Source organism: Oryx dammah, unplaced genomic scaffold, assembly GCF_014754425.2.
Source record: "Oryx dammah isolate SB20612 unplaced genomic scaffold, SCBI_Odam_1.1 HiC_scaffold_20, whole genome shotgun sequence".
Classification (NCBI taxonomy): domain Eukaryota; kingdom Metazoa; phylum Chordata; class Mammalia; order Artiodactyla; family Bovidae; genus Oryx; species Oryx dammah.
The window spans coordinates 69,478,292-69,505,584 of NW_024070204.1; the positions used below are offsets into that span (position 1 = coordinate 69,478,292).

The 27,293-nt window shown below is 44.2% G+C and overlaps 1 protein-coding gene across 1 annotated transcript in view; it reads right to left on the bottom strand.

Annotated features, from left to right (window-relative positions):
• Positions 1 to 27,293, bottom strand: part of DOCK2 (dedicator of cytokinesis 2) — a 456,743-nt gene that overhangs the window by 343,350 nt on the left and 86,100 nt on the right. Inside the window, exon 23 of the mRNA XM_040262783.1 lies at positions 2,904 to 3,012. Within this exon, the coding sequence (XP_040118717.1) occupies positions 2,904 to 3,012 (109 nt within the window). The remainder of the gene's footprint in view (positions 1 to 2,903; positions 3,013 to 27,293) is intronic.

Here is a 27,293-nt window from a genome sequence, read left to right on the forward strand (position 1 = left end):
GTTTCTTGATCTAACAGAATAACTGGATGTCTTAAAACTGCTTGACTTCATGTGACAAGGTTAGAAACACAAATATTCCCTTCCAGATTCCACTCTGTTGAAAGTGCCCTCACGAGTTTGAGTGAACTCTGGGAGTTGGTGATGGACAGGGGGGCCTGGCGTGCTGTGATTCATGGGGTCGCAGAGAGTCAGATGTGACTGAGCGGCTGAACTGAACTGAAAGGAAGAGATATACATGACTAAAAATTATTTAAATTGAACTATGTGACAGGCTTTACCCACCATGCTTTACATGCATTACTTTAATCCTCTCAATAATTCTCTAAACTAGACAGACGTTAGGCTTCCCATTTTATAAAAGGGTAACTGAAGCCCAGGACACGGAAATCATTTGCCCACTGCTATGTACCCAAGCGCGGGTGCCCCATTTCCCACTCAGATCTCTCTGGCTTGACATCCAAAGCTCATTCTCCAGTAGTGACTATCAAAGTCTGCAGAAGACCCCTTGTGTGAGGTTGGCTGACATCATATGGCCTTGACCCCTCTCTCCTCATACCCCAAAAGAGCATTTGGTTTTTTCAGATGGTATTGCTCTTCATACTTCAATATGACTTTATATTCTTCTCCTTCAACTTTTCAACAACCAGAGGAATAGACAGAAAACATCATTGATTTCATCCTAGAAGCTAAATTTGGCCCTTTTAGAATAAATTTTTAAAAAGGCAAAGTCCCTTTTCTTGGCTCTTGGGGTGGAAATCTATGAGAAGAAACCAGCATAACCTGGCCCAGATCCCAGGGAAAACAGGCCATTTTCTAACACAGCTACCCAGACAATCAAAACCTGGGTAAAAAGACTCATGCCAAAGCCATAATAATCCTATTAGCTCTCTGCATTTGCATAGTATTTTATAATTGGCTCTTTTGCAAACAATGTTTACCTGATCTTCACCCAGATACTAAAGTTTTACAGATGAGGAGACAGAGACCTTGAGAGGTTGAATCCAGCATTAAATCGGACAGCTTGATCTAAAGGAGACATTTTGTTGACCCAGCTCCTCTCAGAATCAGACATTCTCACTGGCTCATCTTTTAGCTTCCTGTTTCTTCTTTCTTTCCCTGCCTTTGCATTCCCTTTATTCCTCCCCCCCAAATGCAGGTAGTTCATCACAGGGAAATCGGTGCTGGAATTGGAAAGGATGGCTGTGGGATGACTTATTCCCCTGTTTTTCTCAAGGTCACATAGTTTCTCTCTAGGCACCTCTACCTCTCTGGGCCATTGACTCCTTTCTCCTCCCTGCCAACCAGCTCCTCTGTTTGTCCCTCACACTTCAGCTTCCCTGGAGCCTATTTCAGACTTGATGTAATGCAATAGCCTCTACAGACCCCATGGACTGTAGCCTGCCAGACTCCTCTATCCATGGGATTTCCCAGGCAAGAATACTGGAGAGGGTTGTCATTTCCTACTCCAAGGGATCTTCTCAACCCAGGGACAGAAGCTGCATCACTTATGTCTCCTGAATTGGCAGAAAGGTTCTTTATCATTAACGCCACCTGGGAAGCCCCATATCCACAGTAGGTACTAAATGTGTAGTGTAAACAACAGTATACTGTAGCAGTTCAGAACATGCTCCTTAGAGCCAGGCAGGAAGAGATCTGAATCCCCTCTACACCCCTTAGCAGACAGGAGCCCTTCAATTTCCATACCTATGAAACAGAGATCTTAACATCTATTCTAAGGATTACTCATTCCACAGATATTTACCAAGTATCAACTATATACTAGGACTGTTCTATATGCTGAGGATGTAATGATGAATGAGACAAAGCTCCTCTCTACACACACACACACACACACACACCCACACACTCTCACTCACATACAGAAGTTCCCAACATTAGTTAAATCAAAGGAAGCCATTACATTATCAGAGTGACTCCCAAACTTCACTTCATATGAAAATCAAATGGGGAGGTTTTCAAACTCCCCTTTCCCTGGTCACACTCCATACCAATTCCATTAGGATGTATGCTGGTGGTAATTAGTCATCAGAGTGTATTCAAGATCCTCATGTGATTTCACTGTGCAAAGTTTGGAACCCATCACGTTAGCAACAGACACTCCAAGAAAGACTTCTGCTTTTGCATCCTCACCTGCATTCTAGCTGAACACCTCATTCATTCTAACCAGAGGCCGGGCAACACCAGGCATAGCTAACTAGCGGGCATTTAAGCTAGCAATTAAAAAGATACCTTATCAAAAGAAGGGGCAGTCGTGTGCATTGACTCATTGGTTTAGATCAATTGTGCTTGAGTTTTCTTCTTCACAACTCATGAGGCACTTGTGAATTAGTGCCGTGATAGTTATGAAGGTCAACCTCAATCAGCCTCCTCACTCAGTCTCTTGGCTGCTAAACTCTTTCTCAAACATAGGTTTCTCAAAGATTTACAGAGCTTGTAGATATGATTCATGAACCACTAAATCAGAGGTCCCATTCTCTCAAAGTATCTCTTGTTTATTAAGGAGACTCTCAACCCCAAAGGGGATCTGAGTTTACATTGTTGAGATTAAAAAGTGGACAGTTTCAGAGACTGACACCTTAACTATTCTCACCACTAAAAATAGATCAGGTCTGACCTGTTTCCTTCCAGAGAGCAAAAGCTTCAGAGTTATTCAACAAGAAGCACTGCTGCTTTCATGGGAAACAAACAAATAAGCCTTCTGCTGTCCCGAGGAGCCCTTGCTTGGTGTTCATGATCCCTATACCACGAGGCCAGCCCAGGCCTTCAATTAACACAGGGCTGTGCCCATTCAAACAAAAGTAGGCATTATCTCACCGTGCTGTTTTCTATCAGATGACCAAGGAAAAAGACAATTTTTTTTTTCTTTTTTAGTGTAAACCAACCTGCAAAAGGATGGTTGTTTTATATTGACTTTTCATCAAGTTGTTGATGGATTCAAAGAGCCGTCTCATGGATTCTTCAAACTCCATCTGTTCCTTGCCTTCGTAAAGCCTGAAAGAAGACACATTTGAATCATTTCTCAAAGCAACAAGCAATACCTGTGAAAGAGTGTGCCAGCTACGAACTTGGTTTGAAACTGGGAAAGGGGTGGAGACGTGGACTCAAGGGGCGGGGGCTGGTGCAGCAGTGGCTGGTGCATGACCCTCTCAGAGGGCGGGGGGTGGTGCACGGTCTTCTCAGGGGAAGCCCAGGTCCACAAGCACAACAGGCACCATGCGACTGACTCGACATGATAAATCATTCCCCTCCTGCCTTTTATTCAAACCCTGAAGAATCTCAAAGGAATGAAACTTGTCCAAGCTGAAGGGACATTAATAATTTCATCCTTCTTGAAGAATCAGAGGGAGACTTGTCATCAGGTTTTCAAAGTATTTTGGAAGCATCAAGGAGAAATATTTCAAACATTCTGCCCTTCCCCTTAGCCACTGCCCACTTGTGGGATGAACACAGTCATCCGTGCTGTCTGTCAAGGGATGTCATTCTCCCTGCCCTCTCATTTCAGGAGTGTACTGAGGACTTAATTTAAAACTTTTGTTCCTCTGATTATAAAGTTCCTAAATTGATATTGTTTTTAAAAATGCATTACTTATGAAGTGAGATTCCTCATCAATCCTACTGAAAAACTGGTAATTATTAAGGATGGATCCTGCAATGCAAGAGACAGGGGTTCCATCCCTGGATCATGGCAACCCACTCCAGCATTGTTGCCTGGAGAATTCCATGGACAGAGGAGCCTGGCGGACTACAGTCCATGGGCTGGCAAAGACTCAGACATGACTTAAGCGACTGAGCATGAGCACAAAGCCTGGATATCCTTGCAGAGATTCTCAGTCTGTCTAATGTAAGAAACCATCCCCTGGTGTAAAATCAGTCTTTAGGCTCCCGAGTCTCAGCACCCTGTGGCCCAACCTTGGTATGTTGTTCAGCCCAAGGCCTCTCCGAACAAGCCTTTATCACCAACTGGTGAAAAATCTGCACCCCATCTGTGGCATCCTGGGCAAGTCACAGAGCAGAGCGCTCCTGTCTCCCACTCAGATACAGAGGCCTCCTGTCACAGCCCTCCTCGGCCCAGCCCCTGGGCTGCCTGCTGCCTGGGAGGTGCTCTGCTTGGATGGAGCGCCAACGCACTGCAGGGTCCGCCCCTCCCGCAGTCGCAGGCAGGGCAGCGCGGCCACCTCCGCTCTGTCTCTGCTCCACCTCGCCCAGCCTCTCACCTGCTTTTCTTTAAGCTCCTGCTCTACTTCCTTTCTCGTCTCAAAGTGGGTGTCTATGTTTCTCTTCTTTTGGGTATCATTTACTCTCTCTCTGTCAGCTTGTATGTTTATCTGCTTTTCTCTCTCTCTCTCTGACTTCATCTCTCTTCTTAGTCACTCTTTCTGCCTCCTCTCTTCTTTTTTCCTAAGTAGCCCCTTCCTAAAGCCTCCTGCAGTAAGAAGCTTAAGGGGAAGCCAGAATGCTTCAGTCCAGTACAGGGATCCAGGAACTGCTGCTGCCTTTCTAGGTATCTAGTTCAAGGTCATAGCGACCAGGCTGAGAGAAACCCGGAGTTCTGAGGCTCCCCTCCTCTGCGCTCCCTCGCCCTCCCCTGCCTCCTCCTCCTCCTCTCCCCTTTTTCCCTCTCCTGCACCTCTCAGGCCTGAACCAGAGAGGTTTTGTCATGGAGGATGTGTTTTGGAGTCAGTCAGCCTGGGTTCTAATCTCTAACTGCCCAGGACTAACTGAAGCCCTTATTAGTAACAGCAAACAAAACAGGGCACCACTCCGCCTCCAGGCACTGTCTGTGTTATTAGATCACACACCCCCATCCCACACTATGGTGAGGGACGCGTCCTTATCCCCACTTTACACATCAGTGACTCAGCAGCATGCCCAAGGACTCCATGCCAGAAGTGCAGGGGCCAGAATTCAGACCTGGCCATAGGCTCCTGGGCCTGGCCGCTCCATCCCTTTGTCCACCACTGGACTGGGTTCCTCGCTACCAGCCTTAACTCCTGTAAGCCTCAGTTTCTCACCTACAAATGCAGGCTGTGCCAGAACTGTGTCCAAGGACTGTGAGGAGCCCAGCTCACACACATGTGACCTGCTGGGCACATGCTGAGTCCTGGCTAAGTGTTAACTGTTGTTAATTGTTGGAATAGGAGTATTGTACAAATAAAGACATAAACTCTCAATAGATTGAACACTGCCCAAATGATGAGACAGGGTCTGGCAGGAAGGAAGTACGTGCGTGCATGCCAAGTCACTTCAGTCATTTCATACTCTTTGTGACCATATGGGCCATTGCTCACCAGGCTCTTCTGTCCATGGGATTCTCCAGGCAAGAATACTGGAGTGGGTTGCCAGTTCCTCCTGCAGGGTATCTTCCCAACCCAGGGATAGAACCTGGGTCTTGTATATATCCTGCACTGACAGATGGGTTCTTTACCACTAGCGCCGCCTAAGAAGCGCGGGAGGAAGGAAGGGAAGATCCTAATTCACAGTGGTGGTACTTTCCTTGTTGAGACGGTACTGTGAGATTTTCTTTGTGCCTAAAGCTAAGCTAATGGATGGTCCCTCCCCCAAGGCTTTTGCTTTGAGATCCCTTACTCTTTCCTCTAACCACAGCCGCCTGAAAACATTTAATAAGTGACATTGTAATTTCTGTTACTGGTCTATGGTGTCTTTCTCCCACATTTAACACCCAGATGCAGCTGTCCATGGTGAACACATCATTATCTGCTATATATGGCCTTTCTCTGTAAGGCACACATATTTGTATGCTGCTGGGTCCACGTGTGTGGGGGCATCCCACCCAGTCCTCTGCTTTGGACCATTTGTGCTGCCCACAACAATGGCCTCCAACAGCTTCTTCCTGCTGATTGACCCTGCCCACCCCCACACCCCCTCCCACAATTGACTAGTCCATGACAGAATTCATGATTTTTAACAGAAAATCTCAGAAATGGGCTGTGTTGGGAGTCATCCCAGGCAGTGCTCAAGGGGGAAAGTTCATGAACTCTCGCTGGAGAGGTATTTGAGGGTACCCTGATTCCCGGCATCCCTATGTCTAGTTATTTAACACATTTTGGGTTTTATGAGCTGCATAACTATTCTTCCAATAACACCCTTTTCCACTTAGATTAGCGCTGGCTGGGTTCACTGAAACTCCTCTCTGGTCAGAACTCTGCAGGGTGAGAGAGGCATCTGCCTGCAGCTCCCTGGTGTTCTAAACCAAGAGCTGCCGGGGAGGCAGCAAGCACGGGGCCCAGGCAGATGGCGAGACTGAGGGCCTGAGGCGGGGAGGGGCGGGGGGAGACTCGGCTTTGCCACCATCTTGTAAATGTTACTGACTAAGGTGGGAAGGCAAACAGACTTTTAGGTTGTAAGACCAAGTCAAGCCCTTCTACTCAGATTTCAGCTTTGTGGGAAAGCAAGCTTAGTTTCTACCAGCAGAACAGATGTGATCTGCTCTAGGTCACAGGCTGCACCAGCGGCAGGGCTAGACCCAGAACTCAGCGTTCTTCTCTTTCCATGCTCTGAGACTCTCACACACAGCAGAGATGACACACATCTCACAAGGCCAAGATTGGGGCACCTGCCTCCATGGGAATCTGGGCTGCTCCCTACTACTCACCTTACAGGTTAAGCACCATAATACCACATTCCAGTCGAGTGGAAATACAATCTACAGGTGCCAAAGTTTTACAAAGGATAAGAAACAATCCTGTGAGGAAATGGTTTGCATGTTTTTAAATTTATTTTTACGTGGAGGATCACTGCTTTACAATAGGGTTGGCTTCTGCCGTACAACGTGAATCAGCTACAGATATACGTATGTTCCTTCCCTCGATCCTCTCCCCCACCCCCCACCATCCCACCCCTCTAGGCTGTCACAGAGCACCAGGCTGAGCTCCCTGAGTCATACAGAAATCTCCCACTGGCTATCTGTTTTACATATGGTAATGTATACGGTTCAGTGCTATTTTCTCAATTCGTCCAACCCTTTCCTTCCTCCATTGTGTCCAAAGTCTGTGTCTCTATCCCTGCCCTGCAAAGAGGTTCATCAGTACCATTTTTCTAGATTCCATACATATGCATTAATATATAAAATTCGTTTTTCTCTTTCTGACCTACTTCATTCTATAGAACATTTACAAGATGGTGGCAAAGCCGAGTCTCCCCGCCCACACCCCTCCCCACCTATATAACAGACTCTAGGTTCATCTACCACACTAGAAGTGACTCAAATGTACTCCTTTTTATGGTTGAGTGACGTTCCACTGTCTATGTGTACCATACTTCTCTATCCGCTCATCTGTCGATGAACATCTAGGTTGCTTCCGTGTCCTGGCTATTGTGCACAGTGCTGCAATGAACATTTGGGTGGGAGGAAAACCTAAACAGACATTTCTCCAAAGAAGTCATGCAGATGTCCAACAAACACAGGAAAAGATACTCAAGATCACTCATTATTAGAGAAATGCAAATCAAAACTACAATGAGGTACCACCTCACACCAGTCAGAAAAGCCATCATCAAAAAATTTACAAACAATAAATGCTGGAGAGGGTGTGGAGAAAATGGAACCCTCTTGCACTGTTGGTAGGAACCTAAATTGACACAGCCACCATGGAGAACAGTACCGAGGCTCCTTTAAAAACTAGGAATAAAACTACCACATGACCCAGCAATCCCACTTCTGGGCACACACCCTGAGAAAACCACAAACGGCCTGTGTCCCACAGTGGCTACACCATTAAGCTAAATTGTCGCAGTCTTACCAGTCCTGTCTGTGTATGTGTGTGTGTGAATTTTTAAGCCTGGGCTTTTATTTGGTGGGAATGGGAAGAACAGTTGAAGAAAATGACTACAGTTGGGAAGAAGAAAGGAAGTGAAAAACTATTTAGTAAAGAACTTTTCTGTCTAGCTAGACTCCTGCATAGACTGGCCGTGTAGCCTTAGACAAATTATATCTCTGAAACTTAAACCATTCTTGTTGATAAAACAGAGACATGATGCCCATTCAAAGGGTTACTTTGTGAAAAAAAAGTGAGATGATGTCTCTCAAGTGCTTAGTATTGTAGCTGGCACTTAATAAATGTTAAGTAAATATCAGTAATTCCTACTGTTGATTTCTGACCACAGAAGTGATCATATTGGCATGCTCTTTGATCTGAGTGCATATAAACAGAGTATTTCCTAGAAAGAGTAAGGAAAAACGCATAAAGGTTTTAGATTATATGGAAGAAATTAAACTGATGAGGATGCAGGGGCAGGGCACATTCAGGACTGTGGGTCCTCTCCTAAGAAACATGAGGAGAAAAGAAAAATAATGCCTCATCTGTCTGCAAGGTTTGAATGTAGCCTTGAAGTCAAGGGCACAGCAGATGTAGTTTCAAGGTCCTTCTTTAGCACTTATTCCCTGTATATATCCCTCCTTCAGGAGGGAAACATTTTTTCTGGCTTCAGAACACCTAGAAACCAGCTGATTCTGCCAGGGAACAAATTATTGAAGGGCCTGAAGGCCCTGACCACAAGGAAAACTGGAACAACCTGCAAGGCGCTGTTCTGGGGCATGAGAGTCCAATCACAGCAGGCACTCAGCTCCCAGGGCTTAGATAAATATAGCGACGCTTGACTGGCATGTGGTTCATTAAGGAGACACTGTGCACAGCTGAGCACTCACTAAATGCAAACAGGGCCCCATATGGTGTGTACAATGCTTTGCACCACCTCCTCCACACAGGTACCTAAAGCCTCAGCCGAAAACGGGGATGCCAACCTCAGGCCAGCAACCCAGGAAGGTAGAGTTGAACCAAGGCAACCCCAGTCTGCAGAAAGCCAGGAGGAAGATTCAACTTGGAATCCAGGGTGGAGGGTTTCCTGGGCCCTGGCCCCTTTTCATTTCTATACCTTGTACCTCAGCCTCTTCCTGCTCATCTGAGCCACATTCCCTGGCATCCTCCTGGCTTCCTGCCCACCTCTGGGAAGCAACAGAGACACTTCAGTGAGACTGCATGCTTTCTAACCCCTGCTCTGCCACTGACCAAGTGGGCAATCTTGGCTAAACTTCTTCATTTCTAGAAGGTTCAGTGTTCTCATTAGTAAAGTGGTACTAGCCCCACACAGTTGCCCTACCTTAAAATAAAACATGTAAAGCAATTAACAGAGTGCCTAGTACACAGTTAACAATAAATACTAGCTATTGTTATGTACTACCACCGTTTTCTTCTGGAACCACTCCTTTTTGCTATCTAAAGCCGTAGGAGGAAGAAACCAGAAACTTCATAAAAGCAACTGCTGGTTTTTGAGCCCCTACTATGTGCCAGGCACTGCAATGGAGATAAACAGAGTAAGACTCAGTCTCTATCCCTAAGAAGTCACGAGGCCAACCAATAGGTAAATAATGAATAGCTGTATAGTGAGAAAAATTGAACAATAAAAGTTTAATATTACTCTTGAGTGATTCCTAAGGGTCAGGCACTGTGCTCATTTTTTCGCATGGATTAGCTAATTTGACAGAGGTTATTATTATCGACATCTTACATAGGAGAAAGAAAAAAAGAGGCATGAACAGGGGAATGGAAGCCGAGGAGAGAGAATGGGCTCCAGCAGACACTGACCCCAGTAAGCCACTGCCAGAGGCCCTCTCAGTCCTCAGCACCCTGCCCCTTAAACCTTAGCACATTCAATGTGGCTATACAGAAACGTCATATGAATCTAGAAGTCATAGTAGTTCAGCTGATTCTAATGGTACCTAAACAGCATCTTAAGGAAGGTCCTAACAGTCAACTTCTGCTAGACTACCTTTATTATTATTACTTTTACCACTAAGACAACTAATGCTGACAATAGCTACCATTTATTAAGCATTCACTATGCACCAGACACTCTACTAACTCAGCTCATAAACGGCAGAGTCAGAATTTGAGTCCAAGAGTGTCTGGATCCAAATTTCACTCCTTTAACCACCAGGCACGGGGCTTCCCAGGTGGCGCTCATGGTAAAGAATCTGCCCAGCAATGCAGGAGACACAGTAGATGCAGGTTGGGAAGGTCCCTTGGAGAAGGAACGAGCAATCCACTCCAGTATTTTTGCCTGGAAAATCCCATGTACAGAGGAACCTGGTAGGCTACAGTCCACTGGGTCACAAAAAGTTGGACACAACTGAGCACGCACGCCATACAACCTCTAGGTAATACTGCCTCCAGGAACAGAGCCAAGTAATAGTAGGTTTCCGGGAACCAGAATAAGTCACAGTAGACAGGATAGCATCATTCACCCCTAGGATGAGTTCTGGGACTGTCTAGGGAAGTTAGATGGCTGGCTCTAACCTTTTTCTGTTCAAGCTCTAAATCCAAAGTTACCTAACTGATGTTCCTGCCCCTGAGCCAATAATTCAGTCTATTGCAGGAGGTGTAAATTAGTGACTCTACAAAAACAACCATTAAGCCATTCATAGTTTCCGAAGAGTAATTACTCTGAAAAATTCACAGCCCTCTAGGATCAGAACCTACCTACCTCTCTGTCTCTTTGTCTCTCTCTCTCCACCCCTCTGCAGTCTGGGATAAAGAAAAACTGTAGCCAAACCAGTGGCTGAGTCTGTCTGAAAGTCATCCTTGCATTTATTGATTGTACTTATAGAAAGAAACCCTTCAGTGCACTCAGCAGTCACACTTAAATCAAACAATAGAGCTGAAAAGGGATCATGAAGAGATGTCCTCTCTCTTATCCTGTGGTTCTCCACATGGTCATCACCACCATCACCACCCCCTCTCTTACCACCAAGGTCTATGGATCTGAACTGGATCATAAACTGCAGATTAAGACATGGAATTTTTGGGCAATAAGCCTGGAGTGAGTTGTCCAGCTCAACAATGACCAGAGAAAATTTTGTTCTAAGTGTACCAAAAGTTGAAATGTAAGGAGTTATTCTCAGAAGAGAAAGAAAAAAAGCTATGTTAGAAAGGAACTCTATAAGGAAGGGCTAGGATAATTAGAAAGAAACTCTATAAGGAAAGGCTAGGATAACTCTAAAGGAAGGGCTAGGAGAAGGGCTAGGGTTTAACACAAAGTCGCTAAGAGTGGGACATGACTGAGTGACCTCACTCTCACTTTTCACTTTCATGCATTGGAGAAGGAAATGGCAACCCACTCCAGTGTTCTTGCCTGGAGAATCCCAGGGACAGGGGAGCCTGGTGGGCTGCCGTCTATGGGGTCGCGCAAAGTCGGACAGGACTGAAGCGACTTAGCAGCAGCAGCGGCCAGTATGAACTCTCAAGCAGCTCTGGTGGCCAGAGTATTTCATTCAGACTTGATTGAGCTGAATATAACCAGCTGTCCATAGGCAAGGCTCAGACTGGTTCCTGGTGCTAACACTTTTGTCATGGACAAAATTCTCTCTACTTGAGCTGTTACTTCTCCAGAATCTGACATTTGAGAAGGGACTGCCCCTTAAGGCAAACTGCAAAGAAGTTTCACTAAACAGGCTTCTTTCTGTAAATCACCCCAGGGGAAGAATGATTTGTAGATAAGAGGGAATAAAAGACAAACTCAACATGTGGGGATCCTGTTTTGAAAAATGTCTAGAGTGAATGCACACAAATTAATGCAATCACTGAAGAAAAACTATCCTAAGGTAGAAGCATAAACAGTCTAACTTAAAAAAGAAAAATAGAAGTCAACAATATGGAAGAAATGAAAGAAAAACAATCCATCTAAAACATTCACTTTACTTTTAAAATATGGCAACCCTGTGTAATAAATTAATAGTAAGTAGGTAATAAAATGCAGGCAAAAGCCTTGAAAAGAACTCTAAGCTATGAATAGAGTGTGATGTGTGCCCTGTGTCATCCTTCATTCTGCTGAGAGGAGCTTCAGCCTTTACATAATTTGGCAGGAAGAACTAAGATGCATCAGTCTGCACTTAGGTAAATTTCTCCATTAGCATGGAAAATGGTGTTCAGGGTCTTTTCCCTCAATATGATTAGAAATTGAGTGTTCCCAAAACAATGTTCCTAAGGATAGAAATAAATACACACACACACACACAATTTTCCATGGTTTCAAGACATATAGAGAAAAATATAGATTACATCATTTACTTGAAAGAGAAGCTAATACTCAGCAAAGTTCTTCCAGCTCTTTCTCTCAGGCCAAGTTGATCTAAAAAGTTTTGGTCCTAAAAAGAAATTAAAAAGGTCTTGACTCTTTCTCTTACCATATCTTTCTTTAGTTTCCTAATGACCCGGAAAGTGTTCTCGATATCTTTTTTCGAAATTTGATTAAAATGTAGTTGAGTTACAATATCATGTTAGATGTACAACAATGATTCAGTATTTTTTGCAGATTATACTCCATTAGAGATTATTACAAGACAATGGGTATAATTCCCTGTGCTATATAGTATAACCTTTCTGCTTATCTGTTTTGTATGTAATAGTAGTATCTGTTAATGCCATACCCCTAACTTGTCCTTCCCTCTCCTCCCTCTCCCTTAGGTAACCATAAGTTTGTTTTCTATGTCTGTGAATCTGTCTTGCAGATATATTCACTTGTATTATTTTTTACACTCTACATATAAGTGATAACATGTAGTATTTGTCTTCCTCTGAATTATTTTACTAAGCTTACTATTCTCTGGTTCATAACAGAAAAAAAATAAGTTGCATAATGATTATACACATGTGCACACACACATGCTTAGTAAAGTCTATACATTCATTTCATTACCTCTTAGAAAAGGAATTCTGTATATCAACCATCCCTTTATACATTTTTATGTTATATTTTGGTTTTATAAGCACTTACTCCTTGGAAGAAAAGTTATGACCAACCTAGATAGCACATTGAAAAGCAGAGACATTACTTTGCCAACAAAGGTCCGTTTAGTCAAGGCTATGGTTTTTCCAGTGGTCATGTATGGATGTGAGAGTTGGACTGTGAAGAAAGCTGAGCACAGAAGAGTTGATGCTTTTGAACTGTGGTATTGGAGAAGACTCTTGAGAGTCCCTTGGACTGCAAGGAGATCCAACCAGTCCATTCTGAAGGAGATCAGCCCTGGATGTTCTTTGGAAGGAATGATGCTAAAGCTGAAACTCCAATACTTTGGCCACCTCATGCGAAGAGTTGACTCATTGGAAAAGACTCTGATGCTGGGAGGGATTCGGGGCAGGAGGAGAAGGGGACGACAGAGGATGAGATGGCTGGATGGCATCACCGACTCGATGGACGTGAGTCTGAGTGAATTCCGGGAGATGGTGATGGACAGGGAGGCCTGGCGTGCTGTGATTCATGTGGTCGCAAAGAGTTGGACATGACTAAGTGACTGAACTGAACTGAACTGAACTGAAGTATCACTTTTAATTTAAGAAGAACTATCTACTCTTTGGGGGTAGGGAAGACGAGTGAATGTTTCTTGGCTTCCAGTTCCTTTCTATTGTTGCTGCTGCTGCTAAGTTGCTTCAGTCATATCCGACTCTGTGCTACCCCATAGACGACAGCCCACCAGGCTCCCCCACCCCTGGGATTCTCCAGGCAAGAACACTGGAGTGGGTTGCCATCTCCTTCTCCAATGCATGAAAGTGAAAAGTGAAAGTGAAGTCGCTCAGTTGTGTCCGACTCTTAGCAACACCATAGACTGCAGCCCACCAGGCTCCTCCATCCATTGGATTTTCCAGGCAAGAGTACTGGAGTGGGGTGCCATCGCCTTCTCCGACAAACCTTTCCACAGAGTCTTTGCTGAATTCTCGCCTTCTCATCATGGGAGTTGGAGCTGGAGCAGGAGTTGCAGCTCGAGGCCACACCTGGAGGCTGATGTCCCTTCACAGTCGTGAGATCAAGATGCTCATTTCTAACCTACTTCCTGGTGCACGGCCTGGACTGAAGCCAGAGGGACACTGGCCTGAGAAATGTCAAGTCAGAATTACTCTAAACGGTGTTCATGCCAAAACCGTCTGAACTTTGCCCTTTCAGTCTGCGGCCTCCCGAGAAGTATGAGTAACCCCAGATTAACCCTTGACTAACAAGATTAACCCCTGCTCTTGTTCCACGAAGAGCCTTGACATTTGGTGTGTAGAGTTAAATAGAATTTTTAACATTTTCTTTACTAATGGTGCTGGTTTTAAAAATGCATGTGCAGTAAAACTCTGTTTTGAAATCTGAGAACACCTGAGGAAGAATCAAGTCCAAACACTCCAAGGTTCGTGTTCTTGGGAACCTCGTCTGAGTGGTAGGAAGGCTGAGGGCTGGACAAGGTGCCAGGAGACAGCAGGGTGGCAGAAAGAGCTGCTGCCTGAGTCCCTGGACTGAGCTCTAAGCGAGAGACCTTCCCGGCTCACTCCACTCCAGCACTGGTCCCCTTCCCTCTAAGGAGATCACAGGACCACTGAGGAAAACCTCTAGGACTCCTAACTGGCTTCTGCTGTCAAAGAGTCAAGGTGGGGTACGACAGTCATCTAAGACCAAGCCCGCTCACACTGCCGAGGCCCCCGCATGGCAGGGCCGCATCGGTGCCCAAGTCAGGGCCCGGAGTAGGTACGGGTGGGTCTTCTCAGGCACCAAGTGCCATTTTCTGTAGTTTTACTGAGTACAATTAACCTATAAAACTGTGTAAGTTTCGGAATACCGTGTGATAACTTGATACAAGTATATGCTGTAGAAGGACTGCCACAATGAGGCTGGTCAACACATTCATAACCACAAAATTGTGTGTGTGTGTGTGTGTTGAGAACATGTAAAATTTGCTCTTTCAAGTATATAATACATCAGCAGTCCCCACCTTTTTGTCACCAAAAAGGGATTGGTTTTATGGAAGACAATTTTTCCTTGAACTGGGAGGTGGAATGATTTAATTTTCACCCACCACTCACCTCCTGCTCTGTGGCCCAGTTCCTAACAGGCCACAGATGAGCACCACCCAGGGCCAGGAGGCTGGGAACCGCTGTGATACAATATTGTTAACTATAGCCACCAATGCCATTTACTATTCTTCATCTTCATCAGCACCCTTTTCATCCAAGTCCCCATTACCTCTCATTTGTAGAGGTTTCTGAACCACCTCCCTTCCTTCACTCTTAATCCCTTTCAATCCATTTTCTACACAATGGTCAGAGGGACCACTCTACAAACACAAATGCCACCATATTATTCTCTTGTCAAAAATCCTTTAATAGCTCCCTATTTCCCTCAGAATACTGTCCAGATTCCATGGCCTGACTTTCAAGGATCGTCAAGGTCTAGCCCTTACTGTCCTTCTAGGCAACCTTCTGCTACTCGAATGCCTCCATCACTGAATTCCCGCCACTCCGCCTTTCCACAGCTCAATTAAGCCAAATCTCTACTGTCTCAGGGACTTCCTTTCAGCTTTCTCCTTACCTGCCAGTTCCTACTCATCACTCAGGTCACAGCTTGGACAGAACTTCCTCCAGAACACCTCCATGACCTCAGGATATGATCTGATGGTTACATGCTCTCAAGGCATCTCATACACACACACCTCTCTTAATTTCACATTCACCACACAGCAACCTGCTTAATGACTCCCTTCCCATCTAGAGTAAAAATCCCATGTGTCTCCATGATTCACTGTCATATTTCCAGTGCTTAGCAGAGTGGTCTAGTGGCTATTCAATAAATATTTGTTGGGTAAACACTTAATTGCTAATGCAAACCAAACCTTGATCACAAGACTAATTTTTTAACAAGATGGAAACATTCATTTTTAAGTCAATGGCTTAAAAAGAAGAACCAGGTTTTATTGCCCAGCATGCCTGAGACAGGTATAAAATGTGCTGGTGCTGAATGTAGGGAAGAATAAATGCTGAGTTACAGGCCTTTTAGAAGCTGTAGGCTTGGAGGGGAAAAGTTGACAGGTACCCATGTACTGAAAACCTTTTTACTGGCTTTAGATTTCCAGGCCTGAGACGACCTGTGAATTAATAACAAGACACACCTTCCTTCTGCCCCATGGATGCCTCCAAAACAGGGGAAAAACTCAGATTCGGAGAAGCAAGACCCGCAGTGTGCACAGCAGACCAAGGCTTGCAGGCAGGCCTTCAACACGCTGTCTGCTGGCTTCCAGGGCTAGGAGAGGCTGCCTTCTGACACTTATTACAGTGGAGGAGCCACCAGATTATTCCATTAAGTCATGCCAGGAAGAGGAGAATGCTGATCACAGAAGAGGGGCTCTGACCTACAGTGGCCTTACCCTGCTGACACAGCTGTGCATGGCTGTCCGAGAACCCAGAGCAGAGGGCATCAGTCACTCCAGGAAGCAAGCCATGAAGGAGGAGGGAGGGGAAACTAAAACCGTAATGGAGCCCCAAAACCCAGAAGGAAACTTTTACTTGGCTTGAGCAGGTATTAGAAAATTTATTCAACTAATAAATGTTAGTTGAGCACCTACTATATACCAATAACGCTGTCAAGGAATCTATAAAAGGAAAAAAAAATCCATACCCAAATATGTAAAATGGAAGCTGTGCTAGGCATTTGGGTGTCAATTTTTATTTCTCTTTTCAAATTCCTTGATAGTACAGCGATCATCATATAATAGGTGCTCAACAAGTGTGTGTTTGTGGTACATACTTGAAAACAAATGCATGGACGGTGAGAATATGAAGAGATTTGACCCAGAGAAGGACAGGGAGAGGTTCCCTGAGAGAGTGATGCTTGAGGTGACCCAGGAAATGAGAATGAGAGAAGATGAGGAGAAAGGGAGAAGGGGCATTCCATCCCCAGGAAAGCAGGCATACAGGCCCTGCAGCAGAAGGGAGCCGAGTGAGTCAGAGGGACCGAGCGGGGGCCCCTGAACCCAGAGTGGAGAGAATCTGGGTAAGCTGGGTGAAGCGAGGCCGGCAGGCAGCCAGGGGCCAGACCCACAGACCTTCCCAGGTCATGGGAAGCTTTGCCTTCATTCTGAGAGCAATGAGAAGAAATTGGAGGATTTTGAGAAGGTGAGCACCTCCATCAGACCTGAGATGTGGAAAGATCATTCTGGCTGCAATGGCATTAAAAGATCTCCACTTTTGGCATTGTAGTGGAGACAGTGCCATGGAGAGCCTCTCGGTGAAAATGACTACCAAAGCTGGATTTTTAAAATGAGGCCATGAACTGTCGACAAAGTACAGAACCCATACAGGAGGAACACACTCACGGAGCAATGAAGCCAGCTTCTGCCTCTGAGGCATTGGCTCAACTCTAGTTTCCTTAAACTCCTGTGCGGATGGCTGCTCGAGGAAGAAAGAAATGCGATCAGTCCTGGAGCCTACAAATTGGCTGCTAAATCGCTTCAGTTGTGCCCGACTCTGTGTGACCCCTTAGACGGCAGCCCACCAGGCTCCTCCGTCCACGGGATTCTCCAGGCAAGAATACTGGAGTGGGTTGCCATTTCCTTCTCCATATTGGAGACCCCAGCAATAAGCTGATGTCCCATGTTGCCACAGCTTCCTATAAAGAAGGGTGAGAAATAAATCTATTGCATGAAAAAAAAAAACAGTAAGGAAACTTGGTGTTTGGTAGAAAAGGAAAAACATACCTCCTACAGTCCTCACCTGAATTGTGTTTATTTGTGGTTGTATTTTTTCCAAATTCATATGCCTCACTTGGATTGTCAAGGAGAAAGTGTCCCCCAGGTAAACCACAGAAAGAAATTTTTATTTTCTTTGGAAAAAAATAAAAACTTTAATTCAAGGCTAAAAATACCTAACAACTAACAAAGTTGAAAGGGAAATACAGTTTAAAAAAATAATAATAACAGGGACTTCCCTGGGGTTCAGTGTTGAAGACTTTACTTTCCAATGCAGGGTGTGTGGGTTTGATACCTGGTCAGGAAGCTAGGATCCCACATGCCTCGTGGCCAAAAAAATTAAAACAGTCAGTTCTAATGAGGTAGATGAACCTAGAGCCTATTATACAGAGTGAAGTAAGTCAGAAAGAGAAAGATAAATATCATATATTAACGCATACATGTGGAATCTAGAAAGACAGTACCAGTGAATTTATTTGCAGGGCCGCAATGGAGAAACAGACATAGAGAACCGGCTTATGGACACAGGAGAGGGTAGGAAGGAGAGGGCGAGGTGTATGGAGAGAGGAACACGGAAACTTACCTTACTATAAGTAAAATAGACAGCCAATGGGAATTTGCTGTGTGACTCAGGGAACTCAAACAGGAGCTCTGTAACAACCGAGAGGAGTGGGATGGGGAGGGAGATGGGAAGGAGGGTCAAGAGGAAGGGGACATATGTGAACCTATGGCTGATTCATTTTGATATTTGGCAGAAAACAACACAATTCGGTAAAGCAATGATCCTTCAATTTAAAGAATAAATAAATAAAATCAGGAAAAAAGATAAAGAAAGAAAACACAGGCAATATTGCAACAAATTCAATAAAGACTTTTAAAATGGTTTTCATCAAAGAAAATCTTTAAAAAATAATGACAATAAAGTGCACAAGGAATCAAGGTCACCCAAAACAGAAACAGCAGAATTAGTCTCACAAACATTCTCCCTGTTGGAATTATCCAACAAAGAATATTAACTCTCATATTTAATATGTTCAAAAGTAGAAAGAATGCTTGAAATATGATCAAAAACATACAAAAAACTTTAAAAATTATATTTGAATAAGAATCCTATCAAATTTCTGAAAATAATATAATGATTAAAATAAAAAATTTCATTCAATGAGTCAAACAGTATATCAGATCTTGTTAAAGAGGAAAACTGGCTGGAAAATAAGTTCAAAGAAATTAACCAGGATGAATCCCTAAAACCAAAAAGATAGAAAATATGAGAGTTTATAAGACATGGAGAACATGACGTCTACCATACATTAGCTGACACTTCAGAGAGATAAGAGTATATATGGGGAAAATACAAAATTTAAAAGAACGATGAATGAGAAATGGTTTAAAACTGGTATTAAAAACACCAAACTCCAGATCCAGGAAAACTAATTTCTAGCTGTATAAACAAACTCATTCCAAAGTATAACACTGAGAAATACAGACTATCAATGAAAAAGAGATGATCTTAAAGGCCACCAGAGAGAAAAGCAACAGAATGCCTATAAAGGAACAACAGCAAGACTGAGAGGTAACCCTTAGAGCAATCACAGTGGAAAAAAGAACCAGAAGTCTATGTCCAGGGAAACTTCCCTCCAAGTTTCAGAATAAAATCAGAGACCCTCCCAATAAAATTTCTTATGATTAATAATAAAAGATTTACCTGAAGGAGAAGAAAAACATATATGGAAGATCAAAGATGACTGGAGAAGTGATAAGTTATTTCCAGTGTGATAAGAAAACACAACATGAAATTTGCCACCTTAACTACTTTTACGTTAAAGTATAGTAGTGTTGATGAACTTTTATTAGTAAAATCATATGAATAAATACTGACTGCTTAAAACAATAATACTGTCTAATCTGTGGAATTACCAGAAAAAAAGGCAAACCTGAAGTATCACACAATTCTAGCATAATATTTAAGAAGGAAGTGGCAGTGTCTTTTAAAATCTTTTATTATTCAGAAGGACTGTGAAGATATTAACTTCAGATTTTTATTAAGTTAAATATGTATGACAGAATATCTAACTAGCCACTAGTAGAATTAGATATAAAATGTATAACTTTCAAACTAATAAAGGGGAAAAGCAAGTGAGAAAACTGAAGACAAGTCAAAAGAAAGGAAAAAGGACAGAAAAATCAGAGTGTTGAGGAAGATGCACATCTAAAATGATACAAATAAGTTCAAAACATCAGCAATCACAATAAAATGTAATATTGATGAACATTACTGTCAAGTTAATAATAGAAAGGTACTACCTTAAACTGATCAAAGGCATCTATTTTTTAAATCTGATACATAATATAGATCACCATTTTTATTCAGCATTGGTCTAGAATCCTAGCTAAGGCAGTAAAATAAGGAGAAAAAGAATTAGAAAGAGAGAAACAAAGCTTTCTATATTTACAGATACTATAATTGTCTACTCAGCAAATTCAAAGGGCTCAACAGCAGACTCTACGAGGGCACCGATGGAAGCAGCAAGGTCACTGGGGTGCGCTAACCCAGCGATCCAGGCGTGAGGTGATGAGAGCTGTAAACAGGAAGTTGGTAGTGAAGATGGAAAGATGTGGATGAATTTGAGAGACATTTAAGAGGGGAAAAGTTTGGGACTTGATTGTAGATTATATGGGGGAGAAGGCCCACAAAACAAGAACTGTCAAAAAAATCCCATTTGTCCACCTCAAACAACCTGCTGAGCTACTGGTCAGTGAGAAGAAGGGATGTCATGAGCTAGGTTCTGGCTATGCTAACTTTGGTTGCCTTTGAAATACAAAATATATCGAATAAACTATCAGATACACAGATCTGGAACTTGGTGAGGAGGTCAAGCTGGATTTCTGCGTGATCTGCACAGACTCTATAGGTGAAGAAATAGGTTTGAATTCAGTCACCTAGGGAGAGGGAGTTGAGTTAAAGGAAGATTGGGCCAAAATGAGCACTGAGGACCTCCAAAGGGTCTGAGAAGTATAAGGGATACAAAAGAGTTCTATGCTATATACATCAAGGGGAGAAAGGAAGAGAGAGAGCTTAGCAATATAAAAAGCAATATAAAAAGCTCATGCTACCTGGGATATTCTGAACTGTTGACATAAGAATGTTACTATCTACGGCTTGTTCACAAAATACATTTGATTGTGAACAAGCTCTTCATTTTATCACCCCTAAGGTACCCAAGACTGGCAGCTCTGCCCTCCCTCCAGAATGCCCACCTGGTAGGAAATCAGGAAATAAAAATTAATGGTGCTATTTAGCTTAGCAAACTGTGATTTGGAAAAATGTTCTTCTGAGGACAATTTCCCCCGTAGACAAGAATGCATATCAGCATAGTGCACTCTGACGCTCAAAGCAAGTGACGACACCATCTGCAACCTAGGGTAATACGGGGCTCTAGACCCTTATATTAACAGACCGTTGAGCGCTGACTATATGTTTTTAAAAACCTGTCCAAAACTGCAACCAACAATTCATGGTTCCTAAAACAAATATGGTGTTAAAAAAAAAAAAGTAAATGTTGTGATTGTAGAACAATAACGCTTAGCAGAGATGATATACTGAAACAAACAAACCTGAAGGGATTACTCAAAGTGAGGTTGTATAGGCTGTGTGTTTCCTCACCCAATTAAATATGGGTAGTTTGTCTTTGAATCTTACAGGGGGTAACCAAAAAGGGTTGTGGGGGTTTATGAAACACACGTGCTTCAACTTTAAGTATGGAATTACTATAATCTAAAACACAAATGCTTTGTAGAACAATAAGCACTCTGCTGGTACTCAGAGTCCTTTACTCCCATCCTGGGCTGTGTACTTAATTAACTCAGGGATTAGCAATTCGTCACTTTCCACGGAGCTGCCCATCTCAGGCGGCACTGAACAGTCACAGCTCCGTCTACAGCCAGCTCTGCACTCAGGCTCAGTGTCCCCCTCAGCATTAGACCAGGCAGCTGCCCTCAACCCCTCACGAGGCACAGGGCACGAGTGCAATGAAGAGCACGCTGCCCCACGCGAGCACCATCAGTTAGACGCCTTTTGAGGACTTCGTAAGACACTCAGAATGAACTTTGCGAGGCAGGCTCTGCCTCTCCCTTCAAGCTAATCTTTCTCCTAACCTCCCCTGTGCTCTCAATGCTTCAGCCACACTAGTCTTCCCTGTCTGTGCCCATGAGTGTACTCAATACTGTCCGACTCTTTGCCATCATGTGGACTGCAGCCTGCCAGGCCCCTGAAGGCACTTGCCAGGTCCATGAAGTTTTCCAGGCAAGAATACTGGAGTGGGTTGCCATTTCCTCCTCCAGAGGACCTACTCCACCCAGGGGTCACACCCCTGTCTCATGTGTCTCCTGCACTGGCAGGCAGATTCTTTACCACGACATCAGCTGGAAGTCCAAGTCTTCGCTAAGCTTCTGGGGAAAAAAGACAACTCTTCGAAGTGCTTTCTCATCCAAGCTCACTTGCTCAGACTCTCCCTCCCTTAAGGACTCTTCCTTCCATCCCGGTGTGGCTGGACTATCCCCATCCTTCACATCTCAGTGTAAATGTTACTGCATCAGAACCCTCACAATAGCACTGTGAAGTAACCCCAATTTAGATGAGGAAACTAAGTCACAGAGGTTAGGCCACTGGCCCACAATATACAAGCAGTTACTGGTGTTATTTACTGCGGTGCTGGACCACCTATCTCAACTACTTATTTAATTCCCTTACCAGCATTTATCATGGTTTGCAGTGACTTGATGTTTATTTTTTAATTTATTTTTTATCTCCCATGGTATTATACAAGGGAAGCATGGGGGCAGGGCTACATCTGTCTTGTTTACCACAGTATCCTAGCATAGAACTTCCAAATAGTTAAGACTCAAAAATGTTTACTGAATGAATGAAAAATACAACTGAATTGAAAGAATGTCTTTGCACCTGGCTGTGTTAGGCGAGTAGATCTGAGACACAAAGGAACTAGTTTGGAGATCTGAAGGAAAGTGATCTTATGTACCCCATAACTAAGTCTTTTTTAACTTCCATCCATCCCAAAGACACAATAAGAAACAACTGAGTAATGTATTAGGTTGGCCAAAATTTTGTTCCAGTTTTTCCATACAATCTTACTATTATTCAATACTTCCTATTAAGGAAACAAGTTCTCCTTGGGGTGATTCCTGCCTTAAGTGTATTTGAAAGAGATCATAGAGTACATTGAGTCCTTTGACTCAGTTCAGCATCCCCAACAATTAGGTGAGCCTAGTGAATTTCACCCCTCTGGCAAAGTAGACCCTTTCTTATACTGCATGTTCATATTTAGTTACAAGGGATTTGCAAGCACATTTCACAAACCTACATGTTTATCAGTAAATTGATCTTCCACCCAAGTCATTCTCTGAGGAATTGTCAACCTTAGCATTTGACAGAAACAGTTATTTTTGTGCAAAGGGAAAGATTCTGTCAGTAAGCTTTTTCCCTTAACTATCTATAGCATCTCATTCTGCAAAATTAAACCATTTCAAGGGACAAATGGAAGCAAATAAGACCAGCATTTTACCCTATGCTGTAACCAGAGTGTGAGATTGGAAACAAATAGGAAGCAATTGGCTCAGCTTCTGAGGGATGGGGGGGAAAGGCAGTCCAGGAGTATACCCTGGCAAAGAGCAACCCACAGTGTAAGTGATTCACATCCAGATGCCTGGAAATCAGTCAAAGCCTGATCCCTCTGCCCACAGTGGCCACCTGGCTGGATATTAGGAAAGAGGCTAAACTCTGGGAGAAGTTTGGCTGATTCACCAAAGATCTCCTAAATGCGAAATACCTTGCTCCTCATCAGTTTTCAGTTCCCAGGACCTCACAGTAATGGTTGACACTACTGACACGCCCTCCTGGAAATGTTCCCTTTCCTGGCCCCTCCCTGTAATGCCAATTCTTCCTGTTTCCTTTCCTCATCCTCCTTCCCCAGGACTCTCCCCTCATCATCCTTCCAATATGCTAATCTCCTGCACTTCAATCTGACTTTTATAGCATTGCTCACCTTGTGCTACAGCTTCAAATGCCTCTTTCTACCAAAGGAGATCAATTTCTACCAAAACCGTATCTCCATTCTCCACTCCCCTGAACTCCAAATCTGTATCTGACAGCCTGCTGTGCATTTCCATCTGGCCATGCCAGTAAATACCACCAGTTTCACATGTCCCAAACACATCATCTTCTCCCCCAAATCTCCTCCTCCCTTCACTCATCATGCTGATGAGCAAAACCTGATAAAACGGACCACAAAGTCAGATCAGCTGATGGTCCCCCTCCAATTTCATTCACATGTTCAATTAGTTTGGGCAATCCTGCCATCTGTAAACCCTTACCTTCTTGCTTCCCTTCTTCTCCAGCCTCATTGTGACTGTCTCAGTTCAAGTCTTCTCACCTGGGTTATTACAGTAGCTTCATTATTGAGCTCCTGCCTCCCCGCCTCCATCACCCACTTACTAACCTTGTGCTGTGTTGTGCTTAGTCGTTCAGTCATGTCTGACTCTTTGCAACCCCCTGGACTGTAGCCCGCCAGGCTCCTCTGTCTATTGGGATTCTCCAGGCAAGAACACTGGAGTGTGTTGCCATGCCCTCCTCCAGGGGATCTTCCCGAGCCAGGGATCGAACGCAGGTCTCCCACATTGCAGGCAGATTCTTTACTGCCTGAGACACCAGGGACGCCCTCGTACTAACCTTACTTCTGCACTAATCTTTCTAAAACATTAATCTAATCATGTTAACCCCCTGCTTTAGAATTGTGATGGCTCCCCACTGCCATAAACAGCAGTTTCCAAAACTGTTCCTATGAGAAAAGATGTTTCAGTATGACTTACATGCCTGCTTATATCCACCTGCTATTCTAAGTCAAATGTTATAAGGTTTAACTTCTTCATCTTAGGACAAAATTAAGAAACTTTAATATTTTCATCTGACCCCAGGGGATGAGTCTGTGCCCTCCCACCCTGGGGTAAGCACCCTGCGCTCTGACTGAAGAGAGCAGCATCTATGCCAATACCCCCAAGCACAGATGGTGACGTCAAGACTCCTTGGTCTGACTTTCAAGGTGTTTCACGATCTAGCTTCAACTCCTCACTTCAAACACATCCTCTCTCCTTCACCACCGCAGCTTCACCCACTAGCCACAGTTCCACAAAAGTGCTGCTCATTGGTGGGCACAGGATAAAATGAAGAACTGAGACTTTGATGTCAGATCCCTTCCTGCCAACATCTAACTGCGTGACCTAGAGTCACTTTCTGTGCCTCTCTGGGCCTCAATTTCCCTTTCTGTAAAGTGAATATAAAACTAATTTAACAATACTGACACTGGGCAGGACTGTCGTGGGTATTCAGTGAGGTACAGTGAAGAATGAAACAGGGCCACACACAAAGGAGAGGCTCTATAAAGGGTCCTCAGCCTAGGTTCTGTATCATATGTTGTTCCTTCTACTTGGAGTTTTTGGTTCTCCTTTCTTCCATGGGCAGCATTCATAAATACCTTTCAATGTCTAGTTTAAAAGATCACTTCCTCTGAGAAGAAGGACACATCCTCCTGAGGCAGAGTCTGTCATTCAAGCCTGCCTGCCCCCAGGAACCATTTGCAAGCCTCTGCTGAGTCATATCTCATTGCTTATTCCAGGCACACTGGCACGTGATTGCTGGCATGCGTGTCTGTCTTGCCCACTGAACTGCCACTACATGAGGAAGTCTGACATTAATTTAAGAATTCCCCACACTTAACAAAGTCCTTAGCACATAATAGGTGCTCAATAAAAGTTTATCAATATCTCCATATACAAAGGAGAAAGAAAGCTGTTTTAAAGCGCATGTATACGTGCAATTTCATGTTATAATAAGGACAATTTACTTAATGATTTTCAAAGTGCTTTCACATATGTTTGTACGAAACAGGCTGTTATCTCCCCTCTGCCCTGTAGAAACTCATTAGATAGATAATAAATTAAAGAAAAGTAACCTCTTGATGATATCCGTTTGATGACAGTTTTCTCCATTCTGATCTGATGCCAAGTTAATGTTATCATAAAATAATTCCTTTAACTGCAATTGTGAAGTTTACTGAGCCATTACTGTCATCAAAAAGTGAAATTATATTCAAAGCTGAAAACCAAGGCTCACACAGGAAAAAATGGCATTAATATGCAAACAAATCACATGCAAGAGAAACAGGAATAGCAATATGACCAGCATGCAGACCCCTCCTCAACATAAACAGATGATTACATTTTAATACTTATTCATATGTGAGCAATGAAAACAAATCACACTGGCAGGTACCTTCGAGTTAAATTCACATTTGTTTAAAAAGGCAGAGGCTTATGTATTCTCTCTGACTGCAGGCTACACTGGGCATGCCTGAGCTTTATGCGTACAGCCTTGCTGCCTAACATATTCATGACCTGAAGGATAGGCTAGTATATAATATTTACATAAGAAGAATTGAACTGGTGGAAAGATGAGGTGGTGGCGGGGGAGGAGAGGGGGAGGCCAGGACAGGAAGAATAAAGCAAGATGCAAAATAATCAGGCGAAAGCGGGCATCGGGGAGCACGGAGTCATCTCCTGCTGCAGGCAATTAGAGACAGGGCAAGGACGCCACACAGCCAGGCTGGCGGGCATCTGCTCGAGGTGGGAGCTGTACTCCTCCCAGCCTGTGTTAATGGAGCAGCAGCCCCGGTGCAGATGAACAGCGCGGTGCCTGCCATGGCCAGCCTTCCCAGGACAGGGCAGGGCTGGGAAGCAGGGAGACCCCTGGACACTCTGCTGCTCCCATGAGGATGCTCAGTGTACTCCTCTCTCCCTGACTTGTTTCCAAAGTATGTGAGCTCGGTGGGGCCAGCCCCACAACAGCTTTCCTTCGTTCTTAGGGGATCATGCAGACAAAGCCAGGGTAGCAGGGGCAGCTTCACCATGCTGGGGGGGACACCCTTCCTGAAAACTCCTGCTCCAAGTCGTCACTGTCTTCACTGAAGCCCTGCTGTGCTTAGGGGTGGATGATAGCACTTACACCCACACAGCCTTGCGCCTCTCAGCGGCCCCAGCAGCTCGCAGCAGCTGACCCTTCCAGCCAGAGCTGCTCCCTCTCGGGACAGCTCCTCCTGGCCAGCCCCACTCACACTCGCATGGTCCAGTTCCAGCTCTTGAATCTGCTTATTCAGATGAGGTGGAATGTGAAGCTTGCCCTACTGATTCTTGGCTGTGTGACCTTTGAGCTTGAATCGAGCCTCAGCGTCCTCATTTGTGAAAGGGGGATAGATGTGCTGTCCCGTTTCTTACTGAAGGAGTGCCTCTTCTGTGGGGCTTCCCAGGTGGCGCTAGTGGTAAAGAACCCACCTGCCAATGCAGGAGACACAGAGACCTGGGTCTGATCCCTGAGTCAGGAAGAGCCCCTGGAAGAGAGCACGGCACCCCACTCCAGCACTCTTGCCTGGAGAATCCCATGGACAGAGGAGCCTGGCGGGCTACAGTCCATGGGGTCGCCAAGAGCTGCACATGACTGAGCAACTCAGCAGACCTACTATGTGCTGGGTGCTGTTCTCAGTGCTTAAGAACAAAACAGTGCTTAGAACAAAATAATCAGACTCATGGAGCTGACGCCCTAGAAGGGAGAGGGCTAGGATGTGATAACTTATAACATGTGATCAGCTCCACGAGGAGGAAAACTGACAAAAAGCAGAGTGAACAGGAGGGCAATCAAGAGTGC